General features: G+C 38.9%; 1 protein-coding gene across 3 annotated transcripts in view; it reads right to left on the bottom strand.

Annotated features, from left to right (window-relative positions):
- Window positions 1-1,510: 1,510 nt before the first annotated feature.
- STAT4 (signal transducer and activator of transcription 4) overlaps window positions 1,511-22,101 on the bottom strand; it is a 123,993-nt gene continuing 103,402 nt past the window's right edge. For all 3 annotated transcript variants that reach the window (XM_011936426.1, XM_011936428.1, XM_011936427.1), the window contains 10 exons: window positions 12,928-13,011; window positions 11,074-11,172; window positions 8,071-8,206; window positions 6,447-6,496; window positions 5,851-5,945; window positions 5,426-5,562; window positions 4,895-5,086; window positions 3,385-3,451; window positions 2,907-3,015; window positions 1,511-1,801 (listed from right to left, as the gene is read on the bottom strand). In XM_011936426.1, the coding sequence (XP_011791816.1) occupies window positions 1,775-1,801; window positions 2,907-3,015; window positions 3,385-3,451; window positions 4,895-5,086; window positions 5,426-5,562; window positions 5,851-5,945; window positions 6,447-6,496; window positions 8,071-8,206; window positions 11,074-11,172; window positions 12,928-13,011 (996 nt within the window). In that variant the 3' untranslated portion in view covers window positions 1,511-1,774. The remainder of the gene's footprint in view (window positions 1,802-2,906; window positions 3,016-3,384; window positions 3,452-4,894; window positions 5,087-5,425; window positions 5,563-5,850; window positions 5,946-6,446; window positions 6,497-8,070; window positions 8,207-11,073; window positions 11,173-12,927; window positions 13,012-22,101) is intronic.

Below are 22,101 nucleotides of genomic sequence, written 5' to 3'. Positions count from 1 at the left end.
AAATTCCAGGGAGCAAAGAGCTTCTGCAATCTTTTTTGTCAAAATCCAATTGTTTAAAAGCACTTCCTGGTAGGAAATTACTTCTTTAAAGATAAAACTGTAATGGTCATGCTCCGGTTTAAATTATTTCATCCAATTCTGCTCCCAGTTGATACGTATGCATCAGGCCAATTTTAGAAAACCGGGTTTTGTGGAGAGAAGTAGAGACTGAGAGGACGCACCTCCAGTTAGATGCACCCTTCCATCAAACAAATGCCTCCACCCTAAAAGCATTTAGGAGCTCACAAAAGAGTCAAGGAACTGGCCTTGGGACAGGTGGAGAGTTTGTTCCATAGGAACAATCTAGGAGCCAGTTGGGCACATGTGGGTGGGATGAGATTGCTCAGATGGAATCTCTCTAAAGGAAAGGGCAGGTTATACTAAAAGCTTTTTTTCCTTTGAACTCTTTTGCATTAAACATTAGCCTCTGCCTGTGTGGTTTGCCTGGAGGACAGGAGGTGGGCAGAAGGAATTAAATAAGAGCTCTTCAGAGGGGGCTGCCGTCTCTGACTCTGCAGTCATGGTTCACCTTGAAACCTGGTTCTGGATTTTTCTGCAGCTGGTCATGGCAGATGCCTCAGTAGCATTATTTCCTCAACTGACTCAACAGCATCCTCAGGGCTCAGCAGGCGTAGAGAGTTCTCAAGGTCTTGAGCATTGGAGGGCTCCATGCTATTACTAAGGACAGCAGCTGGGCAATGGCACCACTCAACATCCAGTAGGGGTGAGGCAAGGACCAAAACAGACTTGCAATTCACATATATTACTATCCAGGAAACCAACTGCCCTTCCTCTTTACTAGAGAAAATTGAAGGAATGGAACTTCTCATCCTAAACCTCTTTCCCCAGTCTCAGGTGGGATTCATGGGACCAGAGAGACTCTTAGAGCTGGGAAAGATCATAGAACCCACATAGTCTAACCTCTTCTAGAGATGAAGAATGAGCAACCTATGAATAAAATCAGTCACCCAAGGCCAGAGTTGTTATTCTCCTAGTCCTCATTTCATCCTCCTAGTCCTCATTTCATGAGTTTTTTTAAAGTATTATTTTTTTAACCCAAGTGTCTGCTTACAATACCTGTAAAATCAGTGCAGTTTGCCCAAGATACCACCAGGAATGACTCTGGATCCCTCCTCCTGTGGTACCAGCAGCTGTTGAATCCCATAGTTGGGATAATATTGACATGGCACTCAGGAGGCTTCCTAATTCAACCCTGGATGCCCTATGAATTTCTGCTAATGTCGCATCACGACTTTTCTCTTGGATCCACTGTGATCACTGTGCCTGCTAGCACTCATCACACAGTAGATTGGCTTATTTGGCTTTTCCCTCAGGCCTTCTTGCTGAGGTGTAGGTGTGACTTTGCTATTCTTGACCTACCCTGAAACATTAACACTTGCATCTTCTAGCTAAAATCATAAGTAACACCAGAGAGACAAAATCAGAAATAAACCAAACACAGGCAAGCAAGTCTTCTGTTAATATTGTTATTAACACTGGTTTCTGAAAGTTGTCTTATCTTGCACATTTATCTGAAGCTTTGGTTTCAAGAATTTCAATCACAACACTCCCGACTGGGGAGTGCCATGACAGTGTGAAGAGAGCTTCAGATGTCAAACATTTCCTAGAACCCGGTATTTACAAAGCTGAAGAAATAAAATGTGGTCGTTGGGCAAAGAACAGTCTTTAAAGTTTTTCATTTGCTTCCTTTCTTGGTGTGTCAGAGTTTATCCTGTCATTCAGCAGAATAAGGAGACTTCATCTAAAATTAAAAATGAAAATAATCTTTGAGGAAACTATTGGTTTGCAAATAAATCACTATTTCTTGTGTAAATAAACACCCTCTTTTCTACAAATTACTCCATAATTTTTCTATTACCTAGTTAAAATACTTAAACTAAGTATTTGCAAAAGTAATAGGGGTTGATCAGTCTAAAATAAAAGGTACCTTTCAAGGACACAGAAAACTGTTTTAAGAAAAAGGCCTGTTTATCCACCAAAAACATAATGAGGAAATGGGTGCAAAATGTAGCAAATGTTCAGTTAGACATAAATAACTTGATGATTTAAGGGAACTAACATTGGAATAAGCTATCAAAGGAAAGTGAATTTTTCATCTATAGAAATCTTCAAGAGAAGAATTAAAAGCTAGCCAGATAAAAATGTTTTGAGGCTTAGGGTCCCTCCAAGTTTCTATTATATTATTCTGATGTATGTTCACTTTCATGTAAATTGGGGGTTTGAACCCATTGACAGTATTGGTGGATAAGAGCGAATAGGATTCATCTCAAATAACATTATTGCATTAAAGATTATGACTCAGTTCTCAAAAAGGAGAGCATTTTTATGCCATTGACTATTATTCATATATTACTTGATGAAGCTCCCAGTTCTAGAAATGCAAGCCATAATCAAGAAAATTTGCAATGTGTGATGTTTGCACTGTAAGATAGCAAACTGGGTTTACTAGATAGTAAGTAACTAGTAAACTAGATAGTATACTAGGTTTATAAATATTGACCAGTAAATGCTGTTTACTAAAGTAGAGAGTGTTGGAGAATGAGTGGGCCCGTGGTGCCAGTAGGGGTAGTGTGCTTGAATAGGGTATAGGAATATTTTGCCCTCTGGTGGTTTCTGGTGGAAAGAATGTAAAGCAGTTTAAGTAAGCGAAGGTGTCTGCTTTCAATACCTGTAAGATCAGCAACACGCAGGACCATCCAGACACCTTTTGTGTCATGCTCATGAATTTGATCCAATAAATATGTTTTCTCCCTACCCAGGCAGTATTTCAGCCCCTTTGATTCCCACACCACCTTTGCATCATTGGAAATGCCTTTGACCAGCAATGGAAAATAAAGGGAACATACTGCAGTTTCGATTGTTGTGGGACTCAGGTTTTCTCTCAGCACCGCATACACACTTGGAGACATGGGAAGAAGGTCTGATGGAGAATGTGGCTCCATTGAATCACTGCGGCTTGAAGAGATAACAAGGTCAATATGGACAAGGATTAGAAAATAATAATAGCTCACGGTGACTTACTGTGTCAGGAACTCATTTCTAGGGCTTCATCTATTTGTGACACTGAGTTATCTGATTCATCATTTCATATCAGAACATTCAACTTGCTATGGAATATATGGCATTATAAGGGGAATTTTATAATTTTAGTCACAATAGATTGTGGTAAGTGTGCCCTAAAGCCTAGCTTTATGTATAAAAGGAAATGGGACATTGCACATGACAATGCTTTGCTCTCAGTTATGTGTACTCTGCTCTACTTTTAAATCTCCTATAGGAAAGCTTTTTATAAAAAATATTTTACATGTGACTAAGATTACTCACATTGTTGAGATGGGGATAAAAACGGAAGGAACGTAACCTTTGTCACCCCTTTCTGTTGGTCTTGAAACTGGAAAAAAGAAGGCACAATGTTGGGGAAAAAATGTCAATATTATCAATAAAACTGGGGAAAAAAGAGTCTAGAAAAATATTAATGATAAGAGAAAGAGAGATAATACAGTTGTTCGGTGATACACAAAAATGTTTCGTTAAATAGGGGACACAATCTATTAGATAAGCATAAGATGTGCAAGAAGAGAAAAACAAATCTCTTGGCAGGCCTAATCTGACTTCGTATATTAATGCCTCTAAACTGTATGGGAAAAATTGAGAATCAGCTGTATTACCTGTCTTCTACGTTTCATTTACGTTTGATTATAAGGACTGATTGAGTCATGTTTTGGAGGATATAATAACCCAGTTCTTTTCATTTAAATGGACACCAGTCAGACCCTTATGATTGCAAATGTTTTTGAAGTACAGACATCAGTGTTCCCGAAAGTATCATTGTGCTGTAGTAACAGTCATATGCAAACCTCACCTTGGAAAAATTCCCCAAACTTCTCTGGTATACCATGTTGAACTAGTATTTGTTCCAATTTTCCAACCCTAATTTGTTGCATTGATATTTGTTATTTCATTCGATCAGTTGTTGAAAGACACTGAAATGTCACAGGTTTGTTTGCTTTTCTCTTCTTTTGCATTTTTGTTTATTTCAGAGAGCATGAAGTCAGGTGGCTGCGAGTCTGTGAATGACAACTGTAGGATATTCTGCATGATGGGGCCCAAAGATTTAGTGCTATAGATGAAGATTTCTATGGATTGTATACACTTCCATTAAAGAAACAGAATGATGAACGTACCTTAAAATTACATAGCAATTTAACGAATTTTCTTTTATGTATTCAACAAATATTTACTGAATGCCTGTTTTGGCCAGACATTGTTCTAGGTCCTTAGGATACAACCAGGAAAGGTAGGCTGGGTGAGTGGGGGAGGGAGAGGATGAAGCACAGATCCACAGGTCCCTCCCTGGCAAATGAACAAATACCCTGAGTTGTAAAACTAAAGTATGGTTGAAAATATAAAACTTATAAACCCTGGGGTTCCTTTGCAATATACAGACTTGTTTTACTATTAAAAGCTTCTCATCATTACCCCCTCTTTCTTTTCCTTTCCCCCAGTCATAGACATGAAGTCTGCACCACTTCTGTCTTACAAAGGAGAAAACTGAAGCTCTCGGAGTGGCCTTGAGAGGCCCCCATGGCCATGGTGAAGTTTAGTCGCAGCTGCTTATTACTCTGCTAGTGTTAGAAAGCCCAGTGGTCCCTTTTCAGGAGCTGCTGACATACCACTTCATTTCTAAGGCTTTGACCTCCAAATGCCCTTAGATCTTACAAAAATCAGAGTCAACAAAAAGAGGAACTTCATTTATCATTTACTTTGCTCCAATATGAGGTTATTTTCCAAAATCTTAAGGAAAAAAACAAAAACAAAAACAGAAAAACCTAACCTTCACAAGGCTGAGAGCTGTAGTGTTTACCAAAGGCTTTGTCTTTGGGAATGTCAGGATATAGGTACTTCAGAGGGTTTTCAGGAATGTTTTCAGCCATAATAACTTTGTAGTCTCGCAGGATGTCAGCGAATGGCAGAGCAGACAACCGGCCTTTATTGTAGGGTTCTACAGAGTGGAATCTCACTTCCCCTTGAAAAACAGAAATTGGAGAAATATACAGGTTCCTGTACACATTCCTTGTGACCAGTTTTTCCCTGCCCACATTATCTTCATGCCACTGGAGTGACTTGTTAGTTCATGTCACTTCAATGTCAGACCTTCTGCTGCCTGGACAGTATAGATTGTGCATACGATAGACTTTTTGGAATTCATAGGTACCCTGTTCTGAGACAACTGCCACTACTAATATTCAAGCTCACTGAATACATCACAACAGATCAACACACCATACACTTCCAAAAACTGAAATCCCAGTAACTAAATTTAAGAAAACTAATTTTACAAGAACAAACATTAGTGAGTATATACCATTTTCAGAATGGTCCACCCAGGTGAAAGTTATTCCTCCGAGATGGCTTTCACTGAATCTTAATAAAAAGGTGCCAGGCATTTTATCCTTTAGCAAGAGCCGTTCCTTCTCTTTGCTAACAAAGCCCATGACATACCTAAAAATAGAACATGCATGATTTTTTCTGATCATTATTGGATTTTCACTTATTGCATTTACAAAGAGCAGACCTACAGTTTGTTTTGAGTGTAATCAAAAGTCATTCTTACCTGAAATACTCATATATAGATTAATATACATAGTGATACTGCACAAATAAGAAATTGCAACTATTTTTTTCTATGGTACTAAACATGCCTAAGAGAAAAAGAAGTAGAAGAAAACCAGTAACAACAGAAAAAAATAACATAATTCATTCATATGAAAAATATAGCCTATAACTTACCCATCAATCCAAAGGGGAAGAATGTGTTTCTTAATTAGATCCAATATTGCTTCAAGCCATGTCCAAAAGGTAAATGATTTACCAGGTAAGTGTTCCTATAGGAATAAACAAGCACATTAAGACAATGGTTATTTAAGTAATAATGTTGATATAATAATTTAAGTTCAATTTTTCAACAAAATAATATCCTGAAACTGGACAACACCTTAGTTTCTTTAAAAAATATTCTTGGCTGGGCATGGTGGCTCACGCCTGTAATCCCAGCACTTTGGGAGGCCGAGGTGGGCAGATCACCAGGTCAGGAGATCGAGACCATCCTGGTTAACACGGTGAAACTCCGTCTCTGCTAAAAACACCAAAAAAATTAGCTGGGCGTGGTGGTGGAGTGCCTGTAGTCCCAGCTACTTGGGAGGCTGAGGCAGGAGAATGGCATGAACCCGGGAGGCGACAGAGCGAGACTCCCTCTCAAAAAAAAAAAAAAAAAAAAAAAAATTCTTATCTGGGAATTTCTCAAAACCCCAGGTAGTAATATAGACTTAGGAAGATTGTATTAAAAAACAAATGTATCTAAATGATGTTTCCCCGACCATTTGTACCTTGCAGAACTTGGCCCAGGTGAGGTGACCATCACTGTAGCTAGATTGGACTGAAATGAAAGAAAAGAATGAGATTTTTCATTCGACAATGAGATGCTTCCATTTTGTGCTCAATTTAGATATTTTTCCTCTTCTCTGTCAAGCATTTCTTAAGCACCTGTTATGGGTTTGCAATGTACTGAGTGCTAGGTACAGTACAAATAGAAGACATCATCCTTGCTCCTAAGAAGTTTATTATCTAGAAAATCAGCTTTTTGGTGGAGGAGCTAACAATGGCTTTAGAAAGCAGGTGGGTATCTAGGATCTGGATGGGTAGAATATAAATTGTCAGAGGAGACAAAGGAGGCCACTCCAGAGAGCAAGAGTAATATAGGACAAGGCATGATGGACATGGACATGGCTTATACCGGAGACAGGAAGAGCTACTTAATGTTGGTAAATGAGCATTATAAAACAAATTCGTGTAAGTTAGGTGTAGCTAGATTACCAAGAATGTTGCCTATTAAGACGGAAAGAGTGGACTAGAAATCTATTAGACAATAAGTAGCCATTGGCTGTTTTGATCCAGAGCAGTGAAAGGACACAAGAGCTTTCATCGAAATTTTTAAGGAAATTATACTCAAAAGAATAATTTGATAAAGGTCTGAAAGGATATGGTTGCTATCTATACTACATGCTTAAAAGCTTTACTCACTCTAACAAATATTTATTGAATGCCTACTATTGCTGCTTATGAATTAAATAAGGATCAAAACACGTATTTCCATTAAGTAAATTTTGTGATGTTTTCCGAAATCCTAATTTATTTAAGTACCCATTGATCCAAGAGTAGGTGGAAGTGGCAAGCATCCCAGCACCATGTGAGTCAAGCTTAAATCACACATGATTCTACTTCTGCTGCACAAATGGATCTTTGGCCCTAATTTAACTAGAAATGCATATAGATCTAATTTTAACTATTTTTTTGGTGTTAAATATGTTAAACCCTGACTCGTCAAAATACAGCTTTCTTAGAGATTTTTTAGAAAAAGTTTGGATTATAGTTGGTACATGTAGTACCAATGACTCTATTTTGCAAACTTCAGAAATCTCAGTCAAAGCTGAAACTTTCTTGGTATGCAGAATTAAGTATTGCCCAGGTGGTTTAAAATTTCTATTACATTTCCTAGACCTAGTGAAGGAATCAGTCATTTTCCAGTTGGTTTATGTCAGTTGAGACATTCATATGAACGATCATATGGGGCACCATTAAGGCTTCACATCATATTTAGTGGAAATATACCCTGGAGACTGGGGTGGGGAATAGACAGGGAGGGGTTTTAGACCTGGACAGGTCTGGCCTGTGGCTTGGTTCTGCTGTGTACTAGCCATGCAGCTGTGGCAAGTCACTTGACTTCTGCACTCCAATACAGCCATTTATAAAATTGATAGAATAAGGTGAGCCTTGCAGGACTTTCCCGAGGATTAAAAATAATATAACACTTAGCTCTGTGCCTGGCAATATAGTAGGCATTGAATAAATTATGATGATCATCATTATTAATAGTAGTAATAGCGTCCTGGTTATTTTAAATGCTTGAGTACCAAAAACAGAGGCGAATCCTGTCTGTCTACCGGTTCTCACCTGTAAGCTTCTCTGCCAGCATATTGAGTTGATCTGAATTAAGGCCACGACCAACGTACGATGAAAACTGCCAGCTCATCACCTCCAGTAGTTGACTCAATGTGGCAGGTGGGGGATTATTAAAGAAAACCAAGTTCTGAAATAGAATAATGATGATGATTTGTTAATTATCTTACAGTGGGTAGCTAGTGAGGTATGAGCAGGGCAAGAGAGGTCTCCCTGTCTCCCCACACACATACTAGGAGTGTTGGGTGACCATTAGGTGATGGTCAGGCAGTTGTTAACTGTTCCTCTAAAGTCATAATTGGTCACAGCTGGTGCCAGGGAAAGACAGTGTTCTAATAGAAAACACCTAAAACTGCTCAGCATCTTCCCAGTAAGATCTCAGGAGTGGGGAGAAGTAACACAAGACCCCTGAAGAACGCCAAGCCCAAATCAAGAGGTCAAGCTGCACACTTGGCTTCTCAAGTTGCCCGCTTGGCCCTCTTCCAAGTTGTACTTTCCTTTCCTTCCTTCTCTTACTGTTCTAAAGCTTTTTAATCAACTTTCACTCCTGCTCTGAAGCTTGCCTTGGTCACTCCTTCTGTCCTATACTCCTCAGTTGAATTCTTTCTTCTGAGGCAAGAATTGAGGTTGCTGCAGATCCATACATATTCACCACTAATAACAATTACGCTTATGATGCTGTAATTCAATATATAGGATTCCTGATTTAAAGTCTTTTGGCCAACCTAAGTAAATATAAAATATCATCTCATCTCTGTTGTTCTTAAGGCTGACGTCGTCTTTTCCTAAAAGTCTCCCTGTTCTTTGAGTGTAATATAATCAGAGCTCCATCTTTCTTCAGAAGCATCACTTGACATCTCTTGAACTTTTCCGTATCAGTCTGCTCATGCAAGTACTTAACACTGTCCAACAATTTGACAGATACTCTTTTCTAAAACAATATTCATCCTAAACAAAACTTATATTATTTAATTGGTTTATCATGGAGTTGGCACAAGTTTTACCTTGACCAGACCAATCATCCCAAAGTGCTAGAAACCGTAAAGTCCCAGGCTAGGGCAGCTGACCCTACAATATTATGATTAACCTCAAATACCTGTTTTATGGACACCATAGTAGTCTTTTCTTATTTGCTCTACGTAAAAAAAAAACAAAACAAAACAGAGAAATGATCTTGCTATGTTGTCCAGGCTGGACTTAAACTCCTGGGGTCAAGAAATTCTCTTGCCTCAGTCTCTCAAGTAGCTGAAACTACAGGTGTGCACCACTGTGCCAAGCTAAATAAGAGAATATTCTGTGTGATCGACTACAAACGAGATTGTGCCAGAAACTGGGTCAACAATAGTGAAACATAAGACTCTGTCCCAGATTACTGGAAAACAGATGTGTGAAACTCGAGAAAGGTGTTTCAAGAAGAGGAAAGGAAGAATTCAGAAATCCAATGCGGTGCCTGGAGAAGGCTGTTGTGAACATGAGCTAAAGTGGGCTTAGATTAATCAAGAAAAAGAACCAATTCAAGAGATTTCAGAAGGTGGGAATAAAAGAGGACACAGCATCCAACAAAGAATGGGCAATAGGAAGAGGAGGAATGAAGAGAAAGAATTTCTATGGAGATGGTTTTTTGTGAACCTGAGAATGGTGCCTGGAAAAGTGACCAGAAAGCACTGAATACAATCAAGGCCTAAGGGCTTAGGTTTCAAAGCAGGATAGAATTAAGAGGAGAAACCAGGATTAGTTGTTCAGACTGGTTCTGTAACTAGGCTGTGAATCTGTGTTTTAGGAGCTGTATGTTATCTATAGTTCTAGATTCTCATCCTAGAGCCATGTAAATTTGGGATGATGAGTGTGATGATTTTGGTGACTTTCTTACAGAAGGAGGTTGCTGAAGAAAGCTAAGTGCAGCACTGCTCTGTGAGGCTGGAGGACGGAGAAGTATCCCATCACTCCTACTCCCTGGAGTTGGAAGAAAGCTGAACAAGTGTTGATCTAATGGGGATCAGCATTTAATCTCAGGGGCATTGGCTGTCCTTCGCCTTAAAGACCAGGCAATTTCTCTGATAAGTTCTGCTCTCTTCAGGGCACCCTGCACAGTCTTCCTCTCCGCAGTTAATTTGTCTCAGATGCTAGGGCACTTGAGGAGGAGGAGTAGGGCTGAATCATTTCCTTATTAGAAACATTGAATCAAAGGGAAAGAACACTAAGCTGATTCATTATGATCTTGTTCTTACTACTGGGATCTAAAGTAGAAGAATTCTTCCCTTTGGAGGGAACATTTGCTCTGAATTAAGAAGAAATGTTGTTATTTACATCTGACCTATTTTCTCTAGCCCTTAGTGGTTTCCAGGATAACACACTGAGGTTTTGAAGGAGAGGTGCAAGGGGAAGTGCTGACTCATCTTTTTTGCCACTCCCTTCCCTGGTTGTCTTATAAGAGCATCTATTCACGGCTTGCTTTGTGACTTGAGGCCAAGTTTGGGCCAGTGTTACAACCACCAGATGGCATTAAATCCCAGCTTGAGCCTAAGATGGATGAAATCTGCAATCGACTTGAAAATGCGTGCTGTCAGAATACAATTAGGCAAGATTGATGAATATTCTAATTACTTACTTGGAGACCAATTCTCTACCTTCATAAAAGAGACTATATGGACAAGGTGGGACCAGAGCAGCTGAGGAGGTAAGAAGTTCCCTTCAGCTTAGTTAACAGAGACATAGGATGGCCCCGGAACTCTCTGGTACGTACATAGTTGGGAGCTGACCAGACCCTCAGAAATAATAAATACCTGTCTGTTACTTTTGCTAGCAGAACTCTCTCAGGAACCACATACATCAGAACATACTGCTTTAAATATGACATGAGAGGAAACACACAACTAGAAATAAAGCAACTCTCACCCCACACCCCACTGGCACACACATGTTTTGATGCAGATGTGTTTGTTGGCAATAAAACAAATCGAATAGAATTAAAGAAGGTGAGGTAGAAATAGAGTCTACCTGGGAATCGTTGGTTGACACGTTGTACCAAATGATGGATGCCCAAGCATTAGGTAATTGACTGACATTGGAAATCATCACCACAGGCAATGAGCTGGTCTGGTTTGGGGGGAAAAAAGCATAGTTATTACAGGTAGCCCCACCTTACATTCATCTTATGCTTGACCCTTGCCTGTAAAGGGCCAATCTCAAGCCAGTCCCACGCCTCCAGTCCTGATGTCCATGCTACCCTGGTCACTGAAATGACTTGTGAAGGCCATGGAACTTTCTGAGCATGCATGGGTAAGGGCACAGAGAGGAAAGAGCAGGAATCCTTTCACAGTGCTCAGTCAGGCAGCTTCCCAGTGTCTCCCCTGACATCGTGGACACATTTATACTTTTGAAATGTCACCTGCTGCCTCAAGTGCAATATATTAGAGAGTCTATTGAATTAGCAACAATCTTCTTTATAAGTTAAAGAATCTATTTTAAGTTTTTCTCTGGAATGAATCAGTATCTTCAAATTATGACCTAACACCTAATTAATGTAAACACTGGAAGTGGGAGTTTTCTATTGTAAAAGTAGGAGACGTAAGCTATGGGTGATACAGGCGTCTGTGCTATTGTTACAGAACTAACTCAATTTAGTATTCTTGGTGCTGTGGTTTTCTACTTTATGAAATAAACAGGCTTTTACAAATTAGCCTGGGAAGCTAATCAACTTATAGTAGTCTTTCCCCAACAACAGACATCAGATTCCTATAGATGGTAAAATACCCATTTGAGGAAATTTAACAACTCATAAAAACAGAGGTTTAGGGAAAGGAGATGAGGAAGGAATTTATGAAAGATTTTAAAAACATATTACCATCATTAAGATAAAAGAGCAAAGGCAGAATTCTAAAAGAATATACTCTACAATAGGATCATATTCAGGGTGTATGAGATTGTGTTTGTTCATTCATGCACTCGTTCATTCACAGTGTTCTGCCCTCAAGGAGCACATAGTCAATTAATGCTCAATTTAATCCCAAAAGTTTCTTTATTCTTTCTTTGAGTTTAGTGGTGATTGTTTTATGAGGATCAAAGCAACGTACTGTAATGTTCCTATTATTTGTCTTTGTTCATTATGTTAGAGAAATCTTCCTACTGTGAGTTATGTACAAGTTAAATTTTTGAAAATATATTACTACAAAAAAAATATCACTACATGACATAAGTTCAAGGATACTTATTCCTCTTTAGACTTTCCACTGAGTGTTCATGACTCAGGAAATCCCAGAAAACCAAACAAAGAAGAACCTGAGCAACAAATTATTTAATGTATATAAAGTTCATAATACCCTTGAACTTTTTATTTTATTTTATTTTTTATTTATTTATTTTTTTGAGACTGGGTCTCACTCTGTCACCCAGGCTGGAGTGCAGTGGCATGATCACCACTCACTGCAGCCTCCACCTCCTGGGCTCAATCGATCCTCCTGCCTCTGCCTCCTGAGTAGCTGGGACTACAGGCATGTGCCACCACACCCAGCAAACTTTTGTATTTTTAGTAGAGATGGGGGGTTTTGCACTGTTGCCCAGGCTGGTCTCAAATTCCGGGGCTCAAGCAATCCACCCACCTTGGCCTACCAAAGTGCTGGGATTACAGGTGTGAGTCACAGCACCCAGTTACCCACAAGCTTTTATCATATATATTTAACCAAAATATTATGTTAACTAGTGAATATTTGACATATTGATTTTCTAAATTAAAACAAAAGTAATGAATAGGGAATGTACTAAAACCTAGAAAAAACAAAACTTACAGCTACTAATGCTGATCAATTCCTGCAAATACCATGAGTAAATGGTGTACGTTCTTGAAACACCTACCTCCAAATCTATGGTCAGACCATAGAGGCAGATCTGTGTTTCAAAGGTTATGGAATGAAGTTCTTCAGTCACCATGTGACAGCCCTAAGGGAGAAAGAAATAAATTGTTACCTCACAAATGCATACTCACTATCTAATAGAAGACTTGTTTCTATATAAATTAATATATTTATTAATAAATTAATAAAGTAAATGCCCCCAAGCCATCTCTATTATTGAACATTCCCTCTTATTGATTTAAAAGTTATATACAGTTTGGAAAATCTTCATTTCCCCAAACAGAATGCTTTTAAGTCTTCAAAACAAGGTAATTTCTGGCTTTAAAAATTCTAGCATGGTTTTTTTCAGTTGAAATTTAGACAAGTTGTTCCTTATTTTAATATTTGAAAATTGGTCCTTTCGAGTTACCAAATGTTAATAAAAGCAATCTATATATGCATAAGTATACAGATACAAGTCTTAGTGTCACAATGAATCTGTTCAAAAAGAATGCAAGACCTCCTTCTGGTTTAACATGGTAGGTGGAGTATACGTATTTTCCTCTGTTCCCTCCAGACACTCCACTAAGGTAATAACTGGAGTTTTATTCACTTTCCAATAAAGTAAAACTGTAATCTAGATCCCTGAGTGAAAAGTAGGGGAGTGTAGAGTGAGGGTAGAAGAAAGAACCCAGGGGTTGAAAGCACTGAGCACCCTGAGGCTGCAGAAAAGAAGACTGCAGACCAGGATGTGCAGTAAGAGCCCCAGCTCAGGCAGTGAAGTCTCCATTCCTCCAGACCTGGGCACAGGAGGGAGGTTTGCTCTTTGGAGCAGATGAGTCAGAGTAATTAGAGAGGCTCTCTACATTCTGGGAACAAGGTCAAGCTGCAGTCAGGGGTTAGGTGCTGTGTGTGCTAAAGAGAGGAAGGTCCTGTTACAATTTACAGTTAAGCCCATGCTTGCCCCTTCTCCGACAGCTACAGCCAGGCTTAAAAGCTCCTGGAAAGGTATCTGGGAAGTTTGCCAGACCAAGGGAGGTAGCATACAGATGCTGCCTTCTACACCCACCACCGTCCCCCAACAACCCATCGAAACAGCCAGATTCTAATAATCACCCTAAGTCTACAGTTCCCAACATGCACATAGAGTTTTCAGGCAGTTTTTCAGTGCCCTTCTCTTAATTATTAACAGCAAGCTAATGATCATCAGGCATTTGACAAACCCTCTCACATGAAATGAGAATGCAGAAACAAAAATCTCAGAGGAAAAGCAAAATGCAAAATGCAAAAAAAAAAGGAAGGAGAAGAAGAGTAAAAAAACAGTGAAAAAAGTCTATTGTATTCAGCTCAGTTTATTCAATAAATGTATGGCATGTTGAAGGGGCCTCAACCATTTGTAATGGGAAGATAGTGCTTAGATACTGATTTGAACAAACCAACTGTCAAAAGGCCTTTTTTGAGACAATGGAGGAATTTGAACAAAAAATAGGATTTTATTAAGTAAGGATTTAAAAAATGTTATTTTGTTTTTTGCGATAAGGGTAGTGTGGTTAGGTTTAAACATTTCTTATATTCTAAAGATTCCTGCTGAAGTATCTACATTATACTGTACTATCTAGAATTTGAGAACTCCAGGAAAAATGTATGTATTGTTGAAGTTAGGTGATGCTTAAATCCATTCATTGTATTTTCCCTCTATTTCTGTATATATTTGAAAATGTACATTAAAACACTTTTTAAAAACTATATAAAACAAATATTATATCAGTGAAACAAGAATAGAATATTATTGTAAGAAATATTCCGAAAATAATAAAGAACCACTTAAAAAGAACAAAACCACTTAAAATATAATAAGAGAAATAGACAAGTCAGTAAAAAGATTGGACATAGAGTAGAGGAAATTTCCCAGAATGTAAAACAAACCAAAAAACCCCACAAAGATGTCAAAAATAGAATAGAAAAGATAGCAAATAAAGAATTATACATGAACTGCAACAACAAACTAACACAAGTTCCAGAAAGAGAACAGAGAAAATGGAGCAGAGAAAATATCAAAGACGTAAACAAATTGTAACTCTTACACCACTTATGCAATTGCTACAATCACTTTGGGGAACAATTTCTCAGTATCTAGAAAGGTAGAAGATGCACATTACCTATACATAACAATTCTTGTTGAATCATCTGATTCTGACCCATCTGCTACCAAATATATGTAAGTCAAAGATTTTTTACACCCATATTAAAAAAAAGACATGTAGAAGAATGTTAATTGAAGAATGTTTATAGTAGAACTGCTTATAATAATAAAATGATTCATCAATAGGAGAATAGCTAGCTATACTGTGTATATTTATAGAGCAAAAAAACTATACAGGATTGGAATAAATGATCCACAGCCACATGAATCAATGTAGGAATGAGTCTCAGAAAATATTTTTTTGAGCAAGAAAAGCAAGTTGTGATAAAATATATATATAAGGATGCCATTTATGTAAAATCCGAATTTATAATACAGAATAATATAAAGTATATAGAAACATATTCATTCATAGAAAAAGTATAAAGGCATTCTTGAAAACAATAAACATCAAAATTCAAGACAGTGGTTTTTGGGAGGTGGGTGGGTACAGGGAGGAAAAGGATTAAAGGGTGGGGGGTGGGGTACCAGGTGTCTTCAACTATATTTACAAAGTTTGAATTTTTAAGCTATTTGATGGGTGTTCATGCTATTATTCTTTATGTTTTTATGTGTTTTCAATAATCTATAAAAATGAAGAATACGACAAAACTCAAATTAAAGACATGAGTGTTCAAATTGGAAGGACCCGTGAATGGCTGGCACAACAAATAAATGAAGAGCCGAACCGAAACTCATTGCTGTAAAATTGCAGGAAACCAGTTTAAAAGTTTCAGGAGTGCAGGAAAAAAAAGGCATTTATAAATGATTAAGAATCAGAATACAAGATAAGTAGAAGACAATGGAATAGTGCTTTCAGAATTCGGAGGAAAAATGATTTCTAACCCAGAATTCTATATCCAGCCAAACTGTCAGTCAACTATGAATGTGAAAAACGTTTTCAGATATGTAAGGCCTCTGGAAATTTGGCTCCTTAGTACTTTTTCTTTGGAAACTACTGAAAGAGTCTCTCTAATAAAAAGGAGACAGTAATCTAAGAAAGAGCAAGACATGAACCCAGCCAGGAGAAGGGGGTGGGACTCCCTAGGATAACGGTGAAAGGGAGTTTCAAAAACAAACAAAAAAAGCAAAAAACAAAAAACCACAACCCCACAATTGCACAACAGGATCAGAGGGCAAGTAGCCAGGACTGGAGCCAGAAGATGGAGGGCTCCCAGAGCAATGTTGCCAAGAAAAAAAGAAGAAAGGAACTTATAGATTGACATGTTTGACCAAATTGTAAGGAGTTTTCTTGTTCTGATGGAAAGTTTGGGTCTTAATTAGTGACAGGTACATAAATTAATCAAATCAAAAACTCAGGGAAACTATTAAATCCAGAAAAAACTAAAAGTAATATAAGAATGGAAATACAATCATAGTATGCTATATGGCTTAGCTGTTAACAAGTTTTATATAATCATAATAAGGTAAATATTGAATACATTGAGTAAATGAAAATGTATTATATAATGATATTGTGAAGATGGGGGAGAATTTCTATGTATGGAGACGTTATAAGAAATACATAGCTTAATCTTTTATAGAAAATCAGAAGTTAGACACATAAAATTTTAAAAAATCAAGAGATATCAGTATTGGCAAGATATTTACAGCTCAAAAAATGATTACCTCTGGGTAGGAGTTTGACATAGAAAGAAGCAGGAAATTGCAGTTAGTCCCTGGTGAAATTTTATAGTAGGTAAAAAAGGACCCAGCAGTATTGCTATCACCTAAAAGCTTGTAAGAAAAACAGGAACTCTGACCTCATTCCAGGCTTACTGAATCAGATTCTGCGTTTTAACAAGAGTGCTGGGTGAAATTCGAGAGGAATTATTCTCAATGTGTGTATCCTCATTGCATTTAATCTCAAAAGGGAGGTGGAAAATTTGGAGATATAAAGCTTCAACAATTTATAAAATGAGCCCTGGGAACATGTGAACATGTAGGATTATTTACACCAGAAAAGTCAGGGTGGGCAGTTGGAGGTGGCAGGGTCACCTGAAAAGAAAGGAAGGTCAACACTAAGTATGCATTAATAAGTCAGAATCCTGTTTGCATTTGAAATCTGAAATAATAAAAACAATCTAATGTGATGATATGAACAACAATTCTGTGATTATGTGAGAAGACTTCCTTGATAATGAGAATGCTACATTTAGGATTTGTTATTGAGAAGGAGGTAGATCTTTGTGATACTTTACATTGCCTGCAGGTAGTTACATTGACTAGGGTGGAATCACTTCTTACTGGGTTAGTAGAAAGTTATGTTTAATCAAAATTCTGCTTAAAAATCCCTAAACCACCCCTAAAAGTACTCCCAGCACGTCAACACATCAAACAGCCAGTTCCTCTTCTCCAGCCCCTTGATGTTAAAATATGCTCTTTCTTTGGTTGAGCTTGAGACGGACCAGTTGTCTTGAGTGCATTAATAAGTCAGAATCCTGTTTGCATTTGAAATAGGCACCAAGAAGGTGTATTTTTGAACAATAGAAAAATCTCACTGCCCTCTAGGGAGGGGATGCTTACACTATGCAAAACACTGAAGAATCTACAACTTTCACTTCATGTTCACTAATGGGTGCCTTTCACATTATCTCTGAGTTCAATGGTGCAGAACATTTGAGAGGCCTCAGGCAAGTGCACAGAGATCCAATACTGTATGTAAAAACATTTAACCATTATCAATCAAGTTAACAAACTGTTAACATATGGTCTAGCCTCCTGCCTTGATATATCCTTCACATAACCTAATTGGCCAGGTTTTAGCTCCTCAAAGTCTTACTGGAACATGGTGGCATGGGTAAAGATAGCACAGCCATCTTGGGCCATTGCCTGTCCCTTTTGCTTCTACCTCTGTGAAGGGCCTTGCATGACCAATGTGTCATGTGTCTAGACATGTTTGCACTGATGGTGTCATCTGTGCTTGGGAGAGTAGACTTGGAGAGGCCTACACAAGCCCTGGAAGTGGGGGCTTCAGGTCTTCTGGGCTGGGAATTCTGGGGTCCTGGATTCTGAGTGAGCACATTGCCTTAAACCCACAGAAGACTTTCTTTGTAGGGAGGACTGCAGCTGGAGGATGACTGAAGGAAAACTTTTGGAGCTGAGGTGCTATGATATTGTGATATAATAAGAAATCTATATTTGGTCCCTGCACCTGGTTACTGAGACAGAGCTCCTAAGACCTTTCTAGATGGAGATGTTAGGTAAGTCTTCTGTTCTAAAAATTTGGTCTTTGACCCTGGTTCCTGACACAGGTTCCTAAGATCTTTGTAATTTCCTTAGTGATAGGATTGTCTGACACAGAGCTCCTAAATTCCTGGAATTTTCTGGGTGAATTTTCTGGCATTTTCTATTCTAATGAAGTGTCTCTTGGTGGGCTTCTAAATAGCCTCAGGATGAGGCTTGGTTGCTAGGGGAACCAATCATGTGATTAGAGAGTTGGAACTTTTACCCCACTCCCGACCTCTGGGAAGGGGAGAGGGATTGGAAGTTGAATTCATCCACAATGGCAATGGCGATCAACTTTGTGATGAACTGTATGTAATGAAGCTTCCATAAAACCTCAAAGAACAGATTTTGGGAAGCTTCTAGGTTGCTGAAGACATGGAGGTGGTGCACCTGGACAGGGCATGGGAGCTCCACACCCCTTCTCCATGCCTTGCCCCATGCATCTCTTCCATTTGGCTGTTCATCTGTATTCTGTGTAATATCCTTGATAGTAAACCAGTAAATATAAGTAAAATGTTCCCCTGAGTTTTGTGAACTGCTTTAACAAACTCATTGAACCTGAAGAGGGAATTGTGGGAACCCTCAATTTATTGCTGGTTGGTCAGAAGTGCAGATCACAACCTGGGACTTGCGATGGGCATCTGAATCGGGGGCAGTCTTGTGGGACTAAGCCCTTAGCCTGTGGGTTAAGGTAAAGAGTGTTAGAATTGGGTTAAATTGTAGGACACCCAGTTTGCGTCTGCTGGAGAACTGGTTGTTAGTGGAGAGAAATTCCCACACACATTTAGGTGACCAGAAGGGAGGCATGGAGAGTAACAGTAGAAAAAAGTTTAGTGTTTTCCTCTTACAGGTCCCATTGCTCTCACATTCCAGCCTCTATAGTTTAATTTCTCTTTTTCTTTTTGAGACAGAGTTTCGCTCTGTCACCCAGGCTAGAGTGCAGTGGCATGAACTTGGCTCACTGCAACCTCCACCTCCCAGGTTCAAGTGATTCTCCTGCCTCAGCCTCCTGAGTAGCTGGGACTACAGGCATGCGCCATTATGCCCAGCTATTTTTTGTATTTTTAGTAGGGACAGGGTTTCACCATATTGGCCAGGCTGGTCTTGAACTACTGAGCTCAAGTGATCTGCCCGTTTCGGCCTCCCAAAATGCTGGGATTACAGGCGTGAGCCACCACGCCTGGCCTATATAGTTTAATTTCTATGCGTAAATATACATATGATCATTCAGTACGGATAGCTTCCTCAGCTCTTTGAGTTATGGAACCTGTGTGTTCACCACCAAATATCAGGGTCTTAAAAGTGTGAGAAACCAGGATTCCACAGACAGAGCAATGACACTCAGGGTCGTCCATTAGCTTTGGAAAAAGTCTTTACGCTTTATACAGTACTTTACTGAACTGAAATGTGGGTGGTGAGAGGGTGATTATTTTCTCAGTGATTCAAAATAATTTCTAATGTTTACTTTAAATCCCTGATGCAATTGTGAGGCACATTTAGAACAAAATCCAGCAAGGAAGCTGACCTACTATATGCAAGACTGGAGGAAAGACGCTCTGACCAAAGAAAGCATTATTAATTTTCACAGCTTGCATGACTGTCACAGTCTTCATTATTTCATCAGTGTAGTCTAAGCTAGAGATACTATTCAGTCTCTCATTCGCAGGTTCCATCCCTCACAGAATGGAAAAACATCATATATAAGATGCATTAGGGCCTGGCACGGTGGCTCACGCCTTTAATCCCAGCACTTTGGAAGGTCGAGGCGGGCAGATCATCTGAGGTCAGCAGTTCAAGACCAGCCTGGCCAACATGGTGAAACACTGTCTCTACTAAAAAAAATGCAAACAATTAGCTGGGCATGGTGGCGTGTGCTTGTAATCCCAGCTACCTAGGCGGCTGACACAGGAGAATTGCTTAAACCCTGGAGGCAGAGGTTGCAGTGCTGCACTCCAGCCTGGGCAACAAGAGTGAGAAACTCCATCTCAAAAAAAAAAAAAGATGCCCCATTAATGTTTGTATCAAAGCCATCCTAATCATCTAAGATGATTACAGATACAAAATATCCATATTAATGATATTTACATTATATGGTACATTACATTATATGGCACTGAATATAATAGCTGGATTGACTGTATTATACTTCTAAAGAAAAATACCCATTGGAAAAGCTGCTAAGAAACTAGAAAACTGGACAACCCACTTAACCAGGGCTCCACTTGGAAAAAAAAGTACAATGAAAGGTAGGTCTAGATGTTGCCATATTCTTCTCTGTTTCTTCTGCTTAGTGTCTAATAATATACCTTGGAAACCTAGAATATATTAACAAATGGTAATAGTTTTTTTTGGTTTTGTTTTGAGATGGAGTCTTGCTCTGTTGCTCAGGCTGGAGTGCAGTGGCGCGATTTCAGCTCACTGCAAGCTCCGCCTCCTGAGTTCACGCCATTCTCCTGCCTCAGCCTCCCAAGTAGCTGGGACTACAGGGGCCCACCACCACACCAGGCTAATTTTTTATTTTTTAGTAGAGATGGGATTCAACCTGTTAGCCAGGATGGTCTCGATCTTCTGACCTCGTGATCCACCTGCCTCGGCCTCCCAAAGTGCTGGGATTACAGGCATGAGCCACCACGCCCGGCCAACAAATGATAATAGCTTTTAACTTGACAGAAACCTCTGCTAAGAAAAATATGACTGGGATAAAGGGTGATTTTCATCCAAATTTCTTGCTTATCTCTTAACAATCCATAATTTGTTGTAACACCCCCTACGGAAAACTATGTGGAATAGAAACAATTAAAATAACCCTTTCATTTAGTGAATATTTATTGAGCACCTATTATGTGCTAGACACTGGGTTAGATCATGGGAAACAATGAGAAGAGAGGAAAACAGTGGTCCAATCACATGAGAGATAGCTTTTAATCACAGAATCAGAAGACAGGAATGTAAAATGACAACACTGCTTAGCTCATAAAGCCCTCTGCTGCATTCTACAAAGTCTAAGGTTTTAGTAATATTTTTGTACAATTTCTCCCTCAAAAAAGTGTTGCAACTCTTCAAATTAGTTCAGTGAGAAATCAACTTGCTATGCAAATACCTGGGCTAGCTGGGGTGTGAGTAGCGTGTCTGTGTTTGAGAACACTGAACCTTGAAAGAACATCTGTTTGGCTATTTTGTTAAATGAAACTCAAGTCACTCAGGCTTTGCTAATAGCTTCATTGTGCTTCATGACTTTCCACCACATAAACAAAATTACCTAACACCTCAGTCTGTGGCTAAAACTGTCATTTATCAGTTAAAGCCCACTGACAAAGAGCAAACTGGAGAGACTGCAATTCCAGCTTCTCTAGTCAAACAGTTTTCACATTTCAATAATCACTCTCTAGCTGGCTCCCGGCTAGATAAGGACCTCCAGGGAAAGGTTGCTTCCTGTGAATGTTTATTTTACAGGGACAGACTGATGGCCTCAAAATCTGGCCACTTTCTAGGTGATGAAATCGTTTACTCGCATTGACTCTTCCCAGGAGAGAACATAGTTGAGAGAAAGGCAGTGATTGCTTAAGTTGATTTTATGATAGCGTGTCTACAGATTCCTCAAGGAATGTTGTGAAATTCCAAAGCAAATTCTTAAAATTAAATTCATTTTGAAAAATCTAAAGCTCCTACCCTATGTTGCATTTCTGAGGATTAAAGAATCTTAGTCAAAGGAACTTCAGAGATTGTTTAGTCCAATGAGTCCAAATGGTTTTTTTTTTTTTTTTGACCTTGGTACATGTTCTTGAA

The sequence above is a fragment of the Colobus angolensis genome, unplaced genomic scaffold (genome assembly GCF_000951035.1).
Source record: "Colobus angolensis palliatus isolate OR3802 unplaced genomic scaffold, Cang.pa_1.0 Scaffold153, whole genome shotgun sequence".
NCBI classification, from domain to species: Eukaryota; Metazoa; Chordata; class Mammalia; order Primates; family Cercopithecidae; genus Colobus; species Colobus angolensis.
Note: the sequence above shows the minus strand (reverse complement) of the source record. Positions and strands in the feature narration are given on the sequence as shown.